Genomic DNA, 14,870 nt, shown 5'->3' on the forward strand with positions numbered 1-14,870 from the left:
TTGTTCATTGGGGAGACAGAAGAACAAATGGTACCTGTGATTTTGGCAGTGAAGGGGCTCCCTGGGATGTGTTTATCATCAAAACGGACTATGATGCTGTAGTCCCCAGGAGCAGTAGGGAGGTAGGATACCGTACAGGTGCCATCTTTGTTGTCCTTACAGGTGATCTCTGCCTTAGATGGCCCTTCCACAGCAAGAGACAGGCCCCCTAGGCGAGTGTGGGAGGAACTGAGTTAGAGATTCAGGCTGCACGCGGTCTCACAACCCACCCCACCTCCAAATTTCATCGCCTCCATCCTCTTACCTTCGCCAGCATCCTTGGTGACAATTGTGAAGGTGGCTGGTTTATTGACCATGCCATGACTCAAGCCTGGCCCATAGGCACTCACATGGCGGCTATTTATGGCATCAACATAGAACTGCAGGGGGCTTCCTGAGGGAAGGAGAAGAGACCAAAGGATTAAGTCACACAAATTCTGGAGCTACTCTAACTCCTTCCATCAATCTTTCCAATTTCTCAAATTTCTGACACCTATATATTTATTTATTCGAGGCAATCAGGGTTAAGTGATTGGCCATAAATCTAGTAAGTGTTGGAAGCTGGATTTGAACCAGGTCCTCCTGTCTCTACCTAGCTGCCCTGATGCCCATCTATTTGAAGTTTCCTGTAGCCTCTTCTGCCTCTAAATAAACTCACCCCAACCTCATCTTCCAGCTCCAGGACTTCCCCCACTTCCCTTTCCAAATGGCTCCTTATTCCCAACCTCTCTATTCCCCAAACTGCTAAATCAATTGTAACTGTATATAATGGTCCTTCAATTGATATCTGTCTAGTCATCCAGATCTTAGCATCTCTTTCCTATCAACTTACCAGGAATGTGATTGCCATCGTATTTGATCCCCATTTCATGAAGTCCCTTCTCACTGGGAGCGTATCTCACTGTGATGGTGCCGTCCTTATTATCTGTGATATTGGGTCTTGCAGTTTTCCCAGAGGGCATCCGTACCTCACCTGGTATGCCAGAGCACAGTCAGTATCAACAAGGGTACAGCATCTGCCCCTTTGACCTCACAGATCTACCTGATCTCTATCTCCCTGCCCTGTCCCATATATTTTTCAAAATCTTTCCCCATTCCAGCATTTAGGAGAAAGCTATCTCAGCCTCTGTCTACTTTTGTCCTAGCCTCTTCCTTGGGTAGGGAAGAGGACTTGGCCATTTTTTTCCACTGGGCCAGGGGGCCTGCTTTAGATCAGGAAGCAATTATAGTATATGAAGAAGAAAGAAACTCATACAGTGATAAGAAGGCATGGGTTGTTGTTTTAACTCTGCCATATTACTTCTGTAAGGTAAGGAAGCTGGACTAAGGTAATCGCTAAATAATCTAATTCTGAACTTCTCTGGTACTATGATCCTGGAGAGACAGTACCTGTGATCTCCCCCTTCTGGACTGTGAATGGGATAACCAAATTGAAGGGTCTCAACATAGACTCCATGGGTTCTGCTGGGACCACTGGCTCATCTGTGGCCTTGAACAAGGAGAAGGGAAGAAGAAAGGGATGATTAGTAACAACAGGTCAAGGAAAGTGGAAGTCCCACTCCATACCCCAAATGAAAGTCAGATGGCAAAAAGAGGGAAAGAAAAGTTAAGTTAATGGCAGGAAGTAGCTCAGCAGCAAAAGAGAAGGCAGGAGCTGCAAGAGAAAAGGTGGAGGAAAATAGGATGAGAGACTGCGCTTGTCACACTGAGGAAGGCTTCCCCTTCCCTGACCTGAGGCTTCTGGCTCAGACCCACCATGGTCAGTGCACCCTCCCAGAGCTGGGCCCTTCATTTGCATAACCTGAGCAGACCTTTTTTTGGAGGAGGACCCCAGCTCTGAAGAGAGGCTTTTAACCTAACATTATCCTGAAAGCTGAGAGTAAGAAGGGAGTGGAAAGGGAAGATAGAGACCCCTTTTTTAAAGCAGGTACCCAGTGGGTGGGGTAGCTACTGGGCTGGTGTGTAGGGAAGGGCTGGCGCAGCTGTAGGGTGTCACATGGCTCCTCCACATGGGGAATGGGGTCACACGCCTGAGGAAGCAAGACACGGAATAACATGGAGTTACAGAGGATCAACACAGGGTGACAGCACAGCGCTTAGTCCACAGAGGAATCTTAATAAATGGTCCAATACAGGCCAATATGCATTATTTTGGTAGAATCAAAAACAATATTGGTCAATATAGTCTCAAAAGCTGACACAAGAACAGGCTAACAAGAGTGACCGGGCCTTTGTCATGTTGATGAGCTCAAGTGCCCATACACAAAGGTCTGGGGATTCAGACCATGAGTCACCACTGTCCTGCCCACACTGAGAAGGGAGAAGCAGGTGTATCTCAGCTACTAGGTGAAAGCTGACAACTTCATGGGAATGGCTAATTTCTCAAAGAGGATGGAGGGGAGTGATTACTGCTCTCTCCCTGTGCCTACATGAAAGTATAGTTCAGAACTGGTACCTGAGAACAGGAATAGTGCTGAAATCAAAAGTGAATATAACAAAGACCTACTAAGTATATGAGACTGTGTCTGCTCTGAATAGGACCACATACACACAATCTGAAGTATAAGAAAGTATTTTAAAACAATTTCATCATACAACAGTATATATCATGTATCAAATGATCATATATTAAACATTATATATTGTAGATGTTATATGTAATAAAATACAATCTATAATATAATTGCATTATGTGGTATGTATTATACATTATATATTTTATATATATATATAATTATATGTTATATATGCCTCTAGCAGGGCCTAATTCTCAGACCCAACCCTTGGTCCCCCTCCTTTCTGCCCTCAGGTACTTACCAGCACGTGGAAGGGGCTGTTAGGGATGTGCTCTCCTCCGAACCGGATGGTGATGACGTACTTGCCCGGCTCAGGGGCGGTGTAGTAGATGTCGAAGGTGCCATCGTGGTTTTCCACAACGTCCACATCCAGCTCTGCCCCATCTGGGGTCGACACCGTGCACGTCACCTTGCCCTTTCCTGCCGCCTTGGCGTCCACTGTGATGACTGTCTCCTCCCCAATCTGGATGCGGGGGCCCAGACACGCGCCTGTGGGGGTGAGAAGACACAGTCAGGGGCTGTGTGGTTGTATGGGAAGAATAGGAGAGGGCATGTGATGATAGCAAAGGAGAGAACTGTGATCGGGGCCTTTTCAGAGGGAGGGAGATCATCAAGAAAGATGTGAGGTATCCTCAAGTCCCGGCTCAGTCATAGGACAAAGTACCCAGTCACAGATGGCTTTCATCCTGGGAAGGCCCTTTGAGACCCTCCAATCCAACCCCCTTCATGATGTTATACACATGAGAGCCAGAGAAGTGCATGGAGACTTGGGGCTAGATCCCATCCCTTCCCCTGATCCCTTGTGGTCCAAACCCTCCCACAGAAAGTATGGATGCAACTCACCCAGGCCATGTCCGCCGATGGACACTGGAAAGAGAGAAGAATGTGAGACCAGCGTAGACAGAGCGTGGACAACATCCGGAAGAGTGGGGCAAGCAGAGAAGAAAAGCTCTACCCTCCCCCCAACTCCAAACCCCCTGATGTGGCAAGTACAAGTATGGATGTCTCTGTGTGCTGGGTGTAGGAAGGATTATGAGGGACAGCAGCAAAACTGAGGGGAAGGACCAGAACGGGGTGCTCACCAGTGACAAGGCACTTGCTGGCATCCCCAGTGGGCAAGGCATGGATTCGGAAGGGAGAGTAGGGGATCTCATCACCCCCATACTTGATGGTGATGGTGTATCGGCCGCTCATGTCTGGCAGGTAGGAGACGGTGTATGTGCCGTCTCCGTTGTCTCGGATATTTGCCTTCTTGGGTTTGCCCTCGGGGTCCTGGGGTGGGTGAGGAGGAGATTCCAGGAGTGAGTTTGGCACTTACACCAGGTGCTCCCTGCTCCAAACCTGGGACTTGCCCCTTAAGCCCTCAATGGGAGAAAGCTCTCACCAGGATCTGGACAGTAAGCAGTCCCTCTCCAGCGTCTCTGGCATCGATGGTGAACTCTACAGGAAGGCTGGCTGGGATGCCTGAGGCATTGAGTCCAGGACCACTTGCTCGGACTTTGCTGGCATCGTGAGCTGGCAGCACTTTGATTTTGAAGGGGCTTGGAGGTAAAAGAGAGGAGGTTCAGATGGTGAGTGCAGGGGAATCACTCCGCCCCTGCTTCTCATCCCAAGCCCATAGGATTACTCTCACAGGCATTACTCTCACAAGCATGCCAGATTCTGGAACTGTGCTGAGATAGAGATTACTGGGAGCAAAGGGCCAGGACTTAGTGGAAAGCAGGAGGGGGACAGTCACCCCAAGCTTCTCTCTGCCACTTAATTAAGATCAATAGTGTAGAACAAAGGATGAGCCCCCGAAACCTGAGCATAAGTGCTTTCTAGAGAAGCTGACTCTGAGGATTTCCCATATCATTTTTGGCTTTGCCATGGTTGCCTGTTCCCCCACCCCCAGACGTCTCTCTTTGTGGCTCACCTGCGTGGCACCTCCTGGTCAGCATATTTGACAGCCACAGTGTATGGCCCATCAGTGGCTGGCGTATAGTTCACAGTGTGAGTACCATCTCCCTTATCTCGCACTTCCACTGGTTCAGCCACTCCTGGGGAGGGAGGAGAGTTCAAAAAAATTTATTCAGGTTGTCTCATAAGCCTCTTAAAAAATTCTCATTATTCCCCTCCACTCCATCTTACTTTCGTGGGGCTCCCCACTCTCTCCATACCTGTGGGTCCCACCACTGCCACTTGCAGAGGGGCTCGTCCAGCTTGACTGCAATCTACAGTGAAGGTCTGAGGGACCCTGGCTCGGACGCCAGCTCCCAGACCGGGGCCTGAACACTTCACCTTTCCAGGATCCACCACATCCTTCACTGGCACTCGGAATGGGCTCCCTGGAAGGAGAAGAAAATTAAAGGGTTAGCTTCCCAGGGATAGACTAACATTCTAAGCCCTCTTTCCTCTCCACCCTTCATCACCACCACTAATATGCTGTATATACTAGATCCTGAGAGAGGACAGGGAGGAGAGAAGAGTCACAGGCTCCACCATCCAGAAGTCCACAGTCCCAGAGCAGAGACAGGATTGTAGGACAATGCATCAGAGCACTTTTGTAATAATTGCTAGCATTTACATAATGCTTTATGGAGTACGGAGTGTATGTATGGAGGACATACTGTATGTATCCAACTTGATGCTCAAAATGAAGGTGCTGTCATCTTTATCTTACAAATGGAGAAACTGAGGCAGAGAGAAGTTAATTGACTTTCCCAGGGTCATACAACTAAGAAGAGTCTGAAGCAGGATTTGAATTCAGATCTTTCTGACTCAAGTCCAGCATCTTTTCTACTCTACAATCTAGCCATCTCATAAAATACATCAGAACACAAACAAGTGCCAACCAACTTAGATGTTGAGAACTACATGGCAAACCCTTAATATTCCAGGGCAAAGAGACAAGGGGATGGAAGAAGGTGTCTTATTTGAATTGGAAGAAACCCACATTGATAAAAATAATTTAAGGAAGTATAAATATCATTGCTTCTGTGACCTAGAGCTATTATAAACTAAGTGGTACAGTGGATTAAGTGTTGAGCCTGGAGACACAGAGTTTGATTCTGGCCTCATATATTTATATGCATATATGTATGTATGTATATATGTATGTGTCTATTTATATCTTCTCTCCCAACCTTTACCAGTGCCTCTAGTAATGTTCTTCCTCTAGGAGCTATCCATTTCTTCCCCTCTTTTTCCACCACTCTCCTGTACAATGTGCCACCCCTACCCACACCCTTTCAGTCTTTCCCCTGTCTCAGTGACCATGCCTGGAATAGGACGCCCTCCAAAAGTGATGTTGACATCATAGTCTCCGGGGGTAAAGGGGATATACTCCACACTGCAGCTGCCATCCTTGTTGTCCTTGCAGGACATCTTTGCCTCTGAGGGACCTTCAATAGCCAGGCCCAGGCCCCCAGTGCCAGCTCCCCTGCAGAACAGCCTCCGTTAGTTCATGGCAAGAGATCAGGGAAGGGGAGGGAGAGCCGTGGAAAGGGAAGGAAGGGGAGAGACAAGGCTTTTTTGGAGACTAAGTGGAAGACCGGAGGTACAAATCCTCAGGATTAGCTGGGATATGCTGGCTTGGAATGGCTGGGTTTTCTCCTAGTATTTAGTGTATACAAACCAGGAGTGGGGATGAGAAATTGTTTGGGAAATTTTTCCGGTACAAGGATCTAGGGATCTAGAGATAAAGCCTGCCAGCTTCCACCCTTATTCACAAGTTCACAGCTCTAAAACTGGAAGGAAGCACAAAGGTTCCAGTCCCCTTCCACCCTCCCACCCACCTAAATGGGGAACCTGAGGCCATGGGAAATAAAATGGCTTGCCCGATGTCACAAGGGTACAGTTAGAGGTGGGATTTGAAACCAGATCCTCTGACTCTTGACCATGGCTAGACGTGCTAATCCAGGAGAGAGGGAAGATGTGTGAAGGAGAGTGGGAACAGTGGATGGCATGTACCTGGTCTCTACGGTGAAGCGGTTGGCTTTGTTGACCAGCCCTCCTTCTAGGCCAGGCCCATAGGCCCGAACGCGGGAAGGGTCGCAGCCTTCGGTCACACCGACACGGAATGGGCTCTTGGGCACTGCCACGTCATCATATAACACCTCTACCAAGTGGACTCCTGAGGATGGCAATGTAAGGTGTGTGGGTTTGGCGGAGGGGTGAAGCCATGTCACCCTCGCCTCCTCCCACTGCTGGGTGAGTGGGTGCCTGTACCCCAACATCCCTGCCTCCCCTACCTTCTTCATAGGCCGTGTACTGCACTCGGTAGGTGCCATCCCCATTGTCTGTCACATAGGTGTCAGTCTTAGCTCCTGAAGGATTCAGGACCCGGGCTGTGACGTGGTTCCCGCCGGTAGCAGTCAGGGATCGAGCATCTACTGTGAACTCTGTGGTCACCTCTCGGAGAACACCTGGGAGCCAGAGCATAGCGGCAGGATGAGAAGGTCGGCCTGCACAAGCCGCCCCAATCCACCTCAGAAGTCTCTCAAAGATAAGTGCGGGCCCTTTGTCCCCTGCCAGCAGACTCGAGTCCCATCCTTTGCCCTTCCTGCCACATTTCCACTGTTATCCCCATAGCTGCAGCCCCTCACCTTTCTTGTTTCTGATTTCTGAACCAAGCCCTAGCAATCTCCCATTTGTACCCCTGTGTAAGCCTTTCCTCGGGGCTTTTTTTTCTCCAAACCTCAGTGGCAGGCAGCCCCAATCTCCTATGGTCACCTCTCCACCTTGGGCTCCTAGAACAACTCCTTTCGTCTCAATACCTCAGCTATTGTTTTCCCCCTGACATCTCCACTGGGGCCATCTATCCCCCAGAACCTTCTGATGTACCCTATAATCTTTTCCTTCATTCAGGCCTCCAAGACTCAAACCCTTCACCTTGTCTCCAACCGTTCCCTTCTTTCTCACTCTAATTTCCACCATCCATCTCCATGTCTTGGTGCTTCAGCTCTTCTATACTATTCCCTTTCAATTACTCAATCTCCTCCACCTCTTTACTTTTCCCCATTCCAACCTCCCTAATCTCCTTTTCCCCATTTATTTTTTACATCTCTCTTCCCAGTCCCTTTTTCCAGCCTGATCCACTCAACTGCTCCCCCTTGCCCTTGTTCCCCATTTTTCACTCACCATGGGGCTCCACACCAGGTCCAGAGACCTTGACGCCACTAGTATCAACCGCCGGCTGGACGTGAACGCGGGAAGGGAATTTGGGTACGGGATGTCCTCCATATTTGATGGTAATGGTGTAGGTGCCGGGGAAAGCAGGGCTGTAGGTGATGTGGTAGGTGCCGTCAGCATTGTTCTGGATCAGCACCTCGGCTTTCACTCCGGCATCCGACAGGATCTCAATGGTCAGCTCGGCCTCCCCCGCCTCCGAGCAGTCCACGGTGAAGGTGGCCGCTTCCCCAGCCTTGCCTCGCTCCAGCCCGGGCCCACTAGCCCGAACCTTGCTAGGATCAAAGACAGGGCGGATGTCGGCCTTGAAGGGTGAGCCGGGAATGTGAGCCTCGGCGAAGAGGATGTTGATGGTGTATTCTCCTGGCTCCGTGGGCAGGTAGCTCACTGCGCATGAGCCATCGCCGTTATCCTGGCACTCAATCTTAGCCTCGCACGGACCTTCCACTGTCAGCCCCAGGCCCCCTGTTCCTGCCCCCTTTGTGTCGATGGAAAATGGCGCTGGTGTGCCCACCAAGCCGCCCTTGAGTCCAGGACCATAAGCGCACACCTGGGGAAAAATAGGGGAGAGAAGAGATAATGAGGACAGCTTCTTCTCAGACCTCTCCGAGCAGGCCAATTTGCTCTCTTTAAACCCTCAAACATCTATCATCTCCTCAGGGTCATCCTGTCTTTCAGAGGTCCTGGCCTGAGAGGGCCTGGGCGCCTTGCCCTTGGAGAAGGAGATAAGCCCCGCTTATCCTGGGTGGGGATGCTACTTCTTCCCTTTAGCTTAAATCCTACCTCCTTCACCAAGATTTTCCCGACTACTTCAAAGCATAATAAACTCCCTTCTCGGAACTCCTGAAGCAACTGTATTGTTACAAGCAGACAGAACTTCTTAATTGTTTTTTTAAAAACAAATTGATAAAATACATGAATGCCTCAGAATAATGTTTTCAAAGAATCAAAAGAATTACTTATGTTTCCCTAAGAGATTAGTGAAAACGAAGATTCCATCCAGCGTTCATAGGCTTCTGAAATCCAGGTGAAGACCTTCCATCTTAAGCATTAGAAGGTTGAGTGACCGCCCTGAGGTGAGTTTTGAATCCATATGGCCAACTCTCTATCCACTATGCTATGCTGCCTCTCACTATTTTACAGTATTCCTTGTTTCGTGTGCATGGTCTTATCTTGCCCACAGGATCATGAATTCTTTGGAGACAGAGGATGTGTCTTTCCTGTGTCCTTATTGCACCCACCTCCATGTCTATTCTGTAGCAAAGGCCTAGTAAGCATTTAGCCTTCAGAGAGTTCCCTAAGGTTTGCAAAGAACCTTGTCTGAAAGTAACTTATCTCATTTATCCTCACAGAAACACTGGGGAGGAAGTGCTGTTACTTTCCCATTTTTATAGATGAGGTAACTGAGACTGGGAGATTAAATGATTTGTCCAAACGCATGTAGTTAGTTATAGTTAGAGACTTCCTTACTCCCATTCCTATCTCACTGTCTCTGTCTGTCTATTTGTCTCTGTCTGTTTCTCTCTGTCTCTCTGTCTTTCTGTCTCACTCTGTTCTATCTTTCTCTCTGTCCCTCTGCCTCTCTTTCTGTCTCTGTCTCTGTGTCTGTCTGTTTCTCTGTCTGTCTGTCTCTGTGTCTGTTTCTCTGTCTCTGTCTCTGTGTGCGTGTGTGTCTCTCTCTGTTCTTTTTCTTTGTCTCTCTGCCTCTCTCTGTCTCTGTTTCTATCTCTGTTTTTGTGTCTGTCTCTCTTTATGTCTCTCTGTCTGTCTCTATCTGTCTCTCTCTCTGTCTCTGTCTCTCTCTCTCTCTCTCTCTCTCTCTCTCTCTCTCTCTCTCTCTCACACACACACACACACACACACACACACATGCACTACACTGATCACTTTCCAGATACATCAGCCTTTCTTGCCTCTGAGGCTCACACCCTCCACTTTGAGTCCAGTCCTAGTTTTGCCAGCTCCTCTCAGTTCCATCTTGGTCATGCCCAGCTTACCTTGGAGGGGTCAGGAGGAAGGACACCTTCAACAGCAAAGGGGCTGCCAGGCACTGGGTGTCCATCGTAGGTGACGTCCACCTTGTAAGGCCCCTCCTCAGGAGGCATGTAGCGGACAGCCTGAGTGTCTGCTCCACCTCCTGGCTCCAGCTTGCAGGGGATGGGTCGGCGTGAGGGCGAAGTCATCCGTACATCTAACTGTCCCTGGCCGCCTGCGCCCCGGGTGCTCACTGAGAACGCCTGTTCCTGTCCCACTGCTACCTCTGTGCCACGGCAGGTAGAGGAGGAGACAGAGGGGAAGGGGCAGTGATGAGCATGAGAGAAATCGCAGAGTCCAGCTCCTTCCAAGTCTCTCCCTTCCTTCTTCTCACCAGCCCCCTTTTCTCCTTTCACCGACCCTCACACATGTAGTGCACAATATTGCTTCTCCCAAACACATATACACTTACTGCTATTAAGGCCTTGAACTTTGACCTTGCTGAGGTCCAGAGGGGGTGCCACGTTCACCACAAAGGGACTCTTAGGAACAGGATCCCCGCCGTAAGTCACAGTAACTGCCATGTTTCCCTGTTGAATACACGGGAAGTTACAGCTGGCAGTGTCACCAGGAGCTCTCTCTCCCCACCCCACCACTGTCACCATCTTTTAAAGAGGAGGAAACAAACTAAACCAAAGTCACAGTTACTAGGGAAAGATGATGGGGAGGGGAAGAGTTAAGGTGGGACAGAATGGTCTTGAGAAGAGGGGGCAAGACCTAGGGCCCTGGAGATGTTATGGTCAAGGTGGGGCGGTGGGGGAGGGACAGGAAAAGGGGCACTTGCCTGCTGGACAGCTGTATACTTGACAGTGTAGGAATAGTCATGGTTGTCGATGATCTCGAAGTCTCGAACAGCCTCTCCCTTTGCTGCCCCAGCAAAGTGAACATCCAGCTTGGCCTTGCCGGCACCTTTGGTCAGCACCGTAAAGTGTGTGGGCTTCCCGACTTCCACGCCTGGGAATCCAAGAGGAGACAGGGGAGAAGAAAAAGTAAGGGAAGTTCTGGGACTGAAGAGGCCGTGGGCCCAGTTTCCCTCCCAGGACGGCCCGGGCAGGAGGAACTTGCGGCAGACACTCACCCGTGCGGCTGAGCCCCGGACCCTCGGCTCTGACCTTGCTGGCATCGTGGGATGGGTCCACTTTGATGTGGAAGGGGCTGGCTGGGATTTCCTGGGAGAGGGAAGGGTAAAGGGACAGGTTGGAACTCTCCAGTCCCCCCCCCAGCCAAACACCCCGATTCCCCAGGAAATGGGCTCCCAAACGGTCAGTGGTGGCCACGGGAGAGGACTGGCCACGGATGTCCCAGCCCAGATGGCCCCTTCCAGGCAAATGGAAGGCAGAATGGTAAAGGGAAGGAGAGATTATCTGACAAAACAGCCAGAGGATAGAAACAAGACAGCGGAGGGGGACGTATTAAGGAAACCTGGGAATCCTTAAGCCCAGAGCTTGTCCACCTCAGAACCTGGGGCCCTATTGATCTTCCCCTCTTCTCTAAGTTCTGCATCTCTTAAGGAAATATGCTTGGAAAACACAGCATCTTTAAGAGGGTATTGCTCGCTTTTCCAAGGTTAGAGCTCATGGGACAGATGAAGAAGAGAAAAGGAGCCGTTCTGACTAGGAAGGGAAAGGGGGGGGGGTACCTGGTTAGCAAACAGCACCATGATAGTGTAGTGGCCAGCCCCAGGGGGCGTATACTTGACAGTGAAGGTATCATTGTCATTCTTGATGATATCAAAATCAATGTCGGCTTCAGCAGGACCCACCACGCCTGGGGCACACTTAATGCCAATGCTCACATCCCCTGAGGGATGAAGAGCCTGGTTACTCCCATGGATGAAGGGGAAACCAGCAAAGCCCACCCACTCTAACTGCCTCCTCCTGACCACCCTTCTCCCACACTCCATGCAGGTAGTCACAGCCAGGGATTTTTAAGAACAGGTTTTTTTTCATTTCCATATACATAGAAGAAGATAAAAAAAAGTATTGTGCATGAAACTGTGGATCTCTATTAGGTACAGCTTGCTTTTCAGCCATGTTTATGCTATGTGGCCTTTAGCAGGATCTCATTCTCCTCTTCTATAAAATAGAGAGAGAGCAAACCAAAAATTCTAATGTCTCTTCTACTTCTAATTGTCTCTGTGTCTATATTTTCTTTCCTACATCTTACCCCCCTACCCATCCTTGGCCCCACCACTTCTCAGCCCAATTTCCACCTGCATACCTTGCCCAGCTTCACTGCAGTCCACGGTAAAGTAGGTTGGTTCATTAGCCTTCAGGCCAGTCTTCTCTACTCCTGGACCATACACCCTCACCTTCTCAGGATGACTTCCCTCTCCCACATTTACCTGCAAAATGCCAATGCCCAGCATGAAGCGCTAAGACAGCCATTCCTTTCCCAAAGAACTCGGGAGCCCCTGCAAGTCCCCATCTCCCCTCCCTTGACTCTCAGATAAAGTCAAATCTTTCCTCAAAAGTCCTGAGGATAGGGGAGAAGCAGCATGTCTAGGAAGTTCCTAGGATCTGCTCTTTCACCAGCATTTAGAGATTATGTGTGTAGGGTATAGGTCACTATTGGAAGAAGTCATCGTCACATGAATTCTGGGTGGGAATGAGGAAGACATACCCGGAAGGGGCTCTTGGGAACATTAACTCCTCCCCAAGTGACAATGATGGTGTGTTTGATGGGTTTGGTGGGCACATAGGAGCATCGGAAAGTTCCATCTCCGTTAGGAACCACCTTGATATCAATAGGGCAGCCTTCAGCATCCTGTGAAAATAAGCAGATACACAGGCTAAATTCAGGAAGAACCTCTGACTTCAGCCACTGATCTCTTGCCAGCATCAAACGAGCCCCTGAAATATCTTCTGCCGTCATGCCCCACTTTATCTCAGTCACAGCAGAGCCACCAGTTCTTAGTACCACATGTGGTCATAGGTAAAGAACAGCAGGGGCAGAGGGAAGAGCCATGGATTTTACTCCTAGCTTTGACACTAACTGGCTGTAGGACTCTGGGTAAGTAATTTCACCTTAACTATCCCTGCCAGTTCTACTATTTTAACATTCATAATAACAGTGAGCATTCAGAGAGCATCGTAAGATTTGCAAAGCCCATGTTACCTCATTTCTTCCTCAAAACAGTCTTGTGGGCTAGGTTCGTCACTATTATCACCCCCCCACACACACATTATTATTATTATTGTCATTTTCCAGATAAGAAACTGAGACAGTTAACTGAAGTGAACTGACTTGCCAAACTAGCAAGTTGTCTGGTGGAGGATTTCAATCTGTGTCTTCTGACTATCTAATAATTTAGGGACTGGGGAACTGTTTGCTTTTGAGCTAGAGGTTTTTTTTTCTCCTTTCAAGCCTTTCTACAAGCCAAGGGATCCAGGACAATGTCTTTACCTGGGCATAGAGCTTGAGGTCACCCTTGCCAGCTGCACGAGCATCGATGGTGAACTCTGCTGGTTTGTCCACGATGCACCCTGTAGGCTCCAACCCTGGTCCAAAGGCCTTCACCTACAGGGAAGGGGGGGGACGAGAGTTAGGGTGTTGGCTTGGAAGGCTCTAGCCTCATTCACAGAGGACTGAGCAGAGATCTGCAGAAGCAGTACCTTGTCTGGGAAGCAGTCTGGAGGGGCTGGCTGAATGTGGGCGATGAAGGGAGAGTCACGGATATCTTCATCATCACAGATGACATGGACAGCATACTCCCCTGGCTCTGTAGGCCAATAACGCACATCACACGAGCCATCTCCCTTGTCATCACATTCGATCTTAGCCTGGGATGGTCCCTCGATGGAGAAGCCTGAATAGCAGAGAGGGAGAGAGACAGACAAAAGGTGTGACATTCCTGGCGCTGGCCGGATGACAGCCAACATTCCCATCTCCTCGCTTCCCTGTCACTCACTGGACAGCCTCAGCCTCTTTCTCCTGGTCACTTACCCAGTGTTCCCACCTCTGTGCCGATGGCCTCCACCACAAAGTCAGCTGACTTGCCCACTTGGCCCGTCTCCAGGCCAGGGCCCCAGGCCCGCACTTTCTGGACTCCAGCCTCAGGACTCACCTGTACCTCAAAGGGGCTGGGAGAAAGAGACAAAGAGAAGAAGGAAGGAAAGAAGTAGAGAGTAAAGGAAGAGGGGAATGAAGGAAGGGGGAAAGGAAAGAATGAAGAGGGGAAGGAAAGAATGAAGGTAGAGAGGAAGGATGAAAAGGAGGGAGGGAGGGAAGGAGATTCAGTCAAGATAGGAAAGAATTGCTCTCCCAGTTTCCCCTTTTCTTTCGCCCCAGACACACCTGACTTTCTTATATTCCCTAATAAACAGGATAAGAAAGTTAATCTATTTTATGGGCAGATCCTAGAAAGGGAAAAGATCAATTTCAAAGCCCCAATCTGGGATTGCCTCATTCTCACAAATAGAGGGAATTCCGATGTCAAAAGGTAAGGGATTCCCTCTCCTTCCCTCTGTTAAGGCACAGAACAGACCAAGTTTAGAAAGTGTCAAAAAAGCCAACCCTGTGTTTAGGACCCAGCAGTCTCAGCTTCCAGCCTGGGATCTTGTGATCCTAACACTGCACAGACAAGGAGATCCCTGCCCTACCACTATCCAGTGCTGCTGGGGCCTGGCTTGGGAAAGGAAAGAGCCTGGAGACTCACCTGCGTGGGATGGCATAACCGCCCCATGTGATGGTGACCACATATTTTCCAGGTACCACAGGATAGTATTCACATTCAAACACGCCGTCACCTGCCTCCCGAATCTTCACTGGTTCCTCTGTACCCTCTGTGGGGAGGCAGACAGCGCTGTGAGGGTCGACCTCCCTCGTCCCCACATTTCCCCATGGAGGAATAGGATTCTAGGGACTTTTCACAGAAAGCGAAAACCCATGGGTCTCGCCAGGACATATCAAAGGACATGTTCTTATAGAAAGTTAATTAGTGACAATGATGCTGATTTATATTTTTGAGCACTATTATTACTATTTCACACATATCTGCTCATTGTGTCTTCACAAGAACTCTGAGAACTGGTAGAGGTGGTTGAGTTTTAC

At 49.4% G+C, this 14,870-nt stretch overlaps 1 protein-coding gene across 2 annotated transcripts in view; it reads right to left on the bottom strand.

The window, feature by feature from the left end:
- FLNC (filamin C) overlaps positions 1-14,870 on the bottom strand; it is a 41,780-nt gene that overhangs the window by 12,010 nt on the left and 14,900 nt on the right. Inside the window, exons 10-35 of one of the 2 annotated variants that reach the window (XM_051961915.1) lie at positions 14,476-14,602; positions 13,764-13,900; positions 13,433-13,626; positions 13,224-13,337; positions 12,441-12,584; positions 12,039-12,162; positions 11,458-11,618; positions 10,897-10,987; positions 10,603-10,772; positions 10,231-10,348; positions 9,782-10,044; positions 7,737-8,334; positions 6,848-7,021; positions 6,567-6,729; positions 5,876-6,036; positions 4,775-4,942; positions 4,531-4,654; positions 4,000-4,156; positions 3,698-3,887; positions 3,459-3,482; positions 2,857-3,104; positions 1,971-2,069; positions 1,429-1,528; positions 872-1,012; positions 305-433; positions 35-208 (exon numbers count right to left, since the gene is read on the bottom strand). In XM_051961915.1, the coding sequence (XP_051817875.1) occupies positions 35-208; positions 305-433; positions 872-1,012; positions 1,429-1,528; positions 1,971-2,069; positions 2,857-3,104; positions 3,459-3,482; positions 3,698-3,887; positions 4,000-4,156; positions 4,531-4,654; positions 4,775-4,942; positions 5,876-6,036; positions 6,567-6,729; positions 6,848-7,021; positions 7,737-8,334; positions 9,782-10,044; positions 10,231-10,348; positions 10,603-10,772; positions 10,897-10,987; positions 11,458-11,618; positions 12,039-12,162; positions 12,441-12,584; positions 13,224-13,337; positions 13,433-13,626; positions 13,764-13,900; positions 14,476-14,602 (4,293 nt within the window). The remainder of the gene's footprint in view (positions 1-34; positions 209-304; positions 434-871; positions 1,013-1,428; positions 1,529-1,970; positions 2,070-2,856; positions 3,105-3,458; positions 3,483-3,697; positions 3,888-3,999; positions 4,157-4,530; positions 4,655-4,774; positions 4,943-5,875; positions 6,037-6,566; positions 6,730-6,847; positions 7,022-7,736; positions 8,335-9,781; positions 10,045-10,230; positions 10,349-10,602; positions 10,773-10,896; positions 10,988-11,457; positions 11,619-12,038; positions 12,163-12,440; positions 12,585-13,223; positions 13,338-13,432; positions 13,627-13,763; positions 13,901-14,475; positions 14,603-14,870) is intronic. The other variant, XM_051961916.1, reaches the window with a different exon arrangement.

Source organism: Antechinus flavipes, chromosome 5 (assembly GCF_016432865.1).
Source record: "Antechinus flavipes isolate AdamAnt ecotype Samford, QLD, Australia chromosome 5, AdamAnt_v2, whole genome shotgun sequence".
Taxonomy (NCBI): Eukaryota; Metazoa; Chordata; class Mammalia; order Dasyuromorphia; family Dasyuridae; genus Antechinus; species Antechinus flavipes.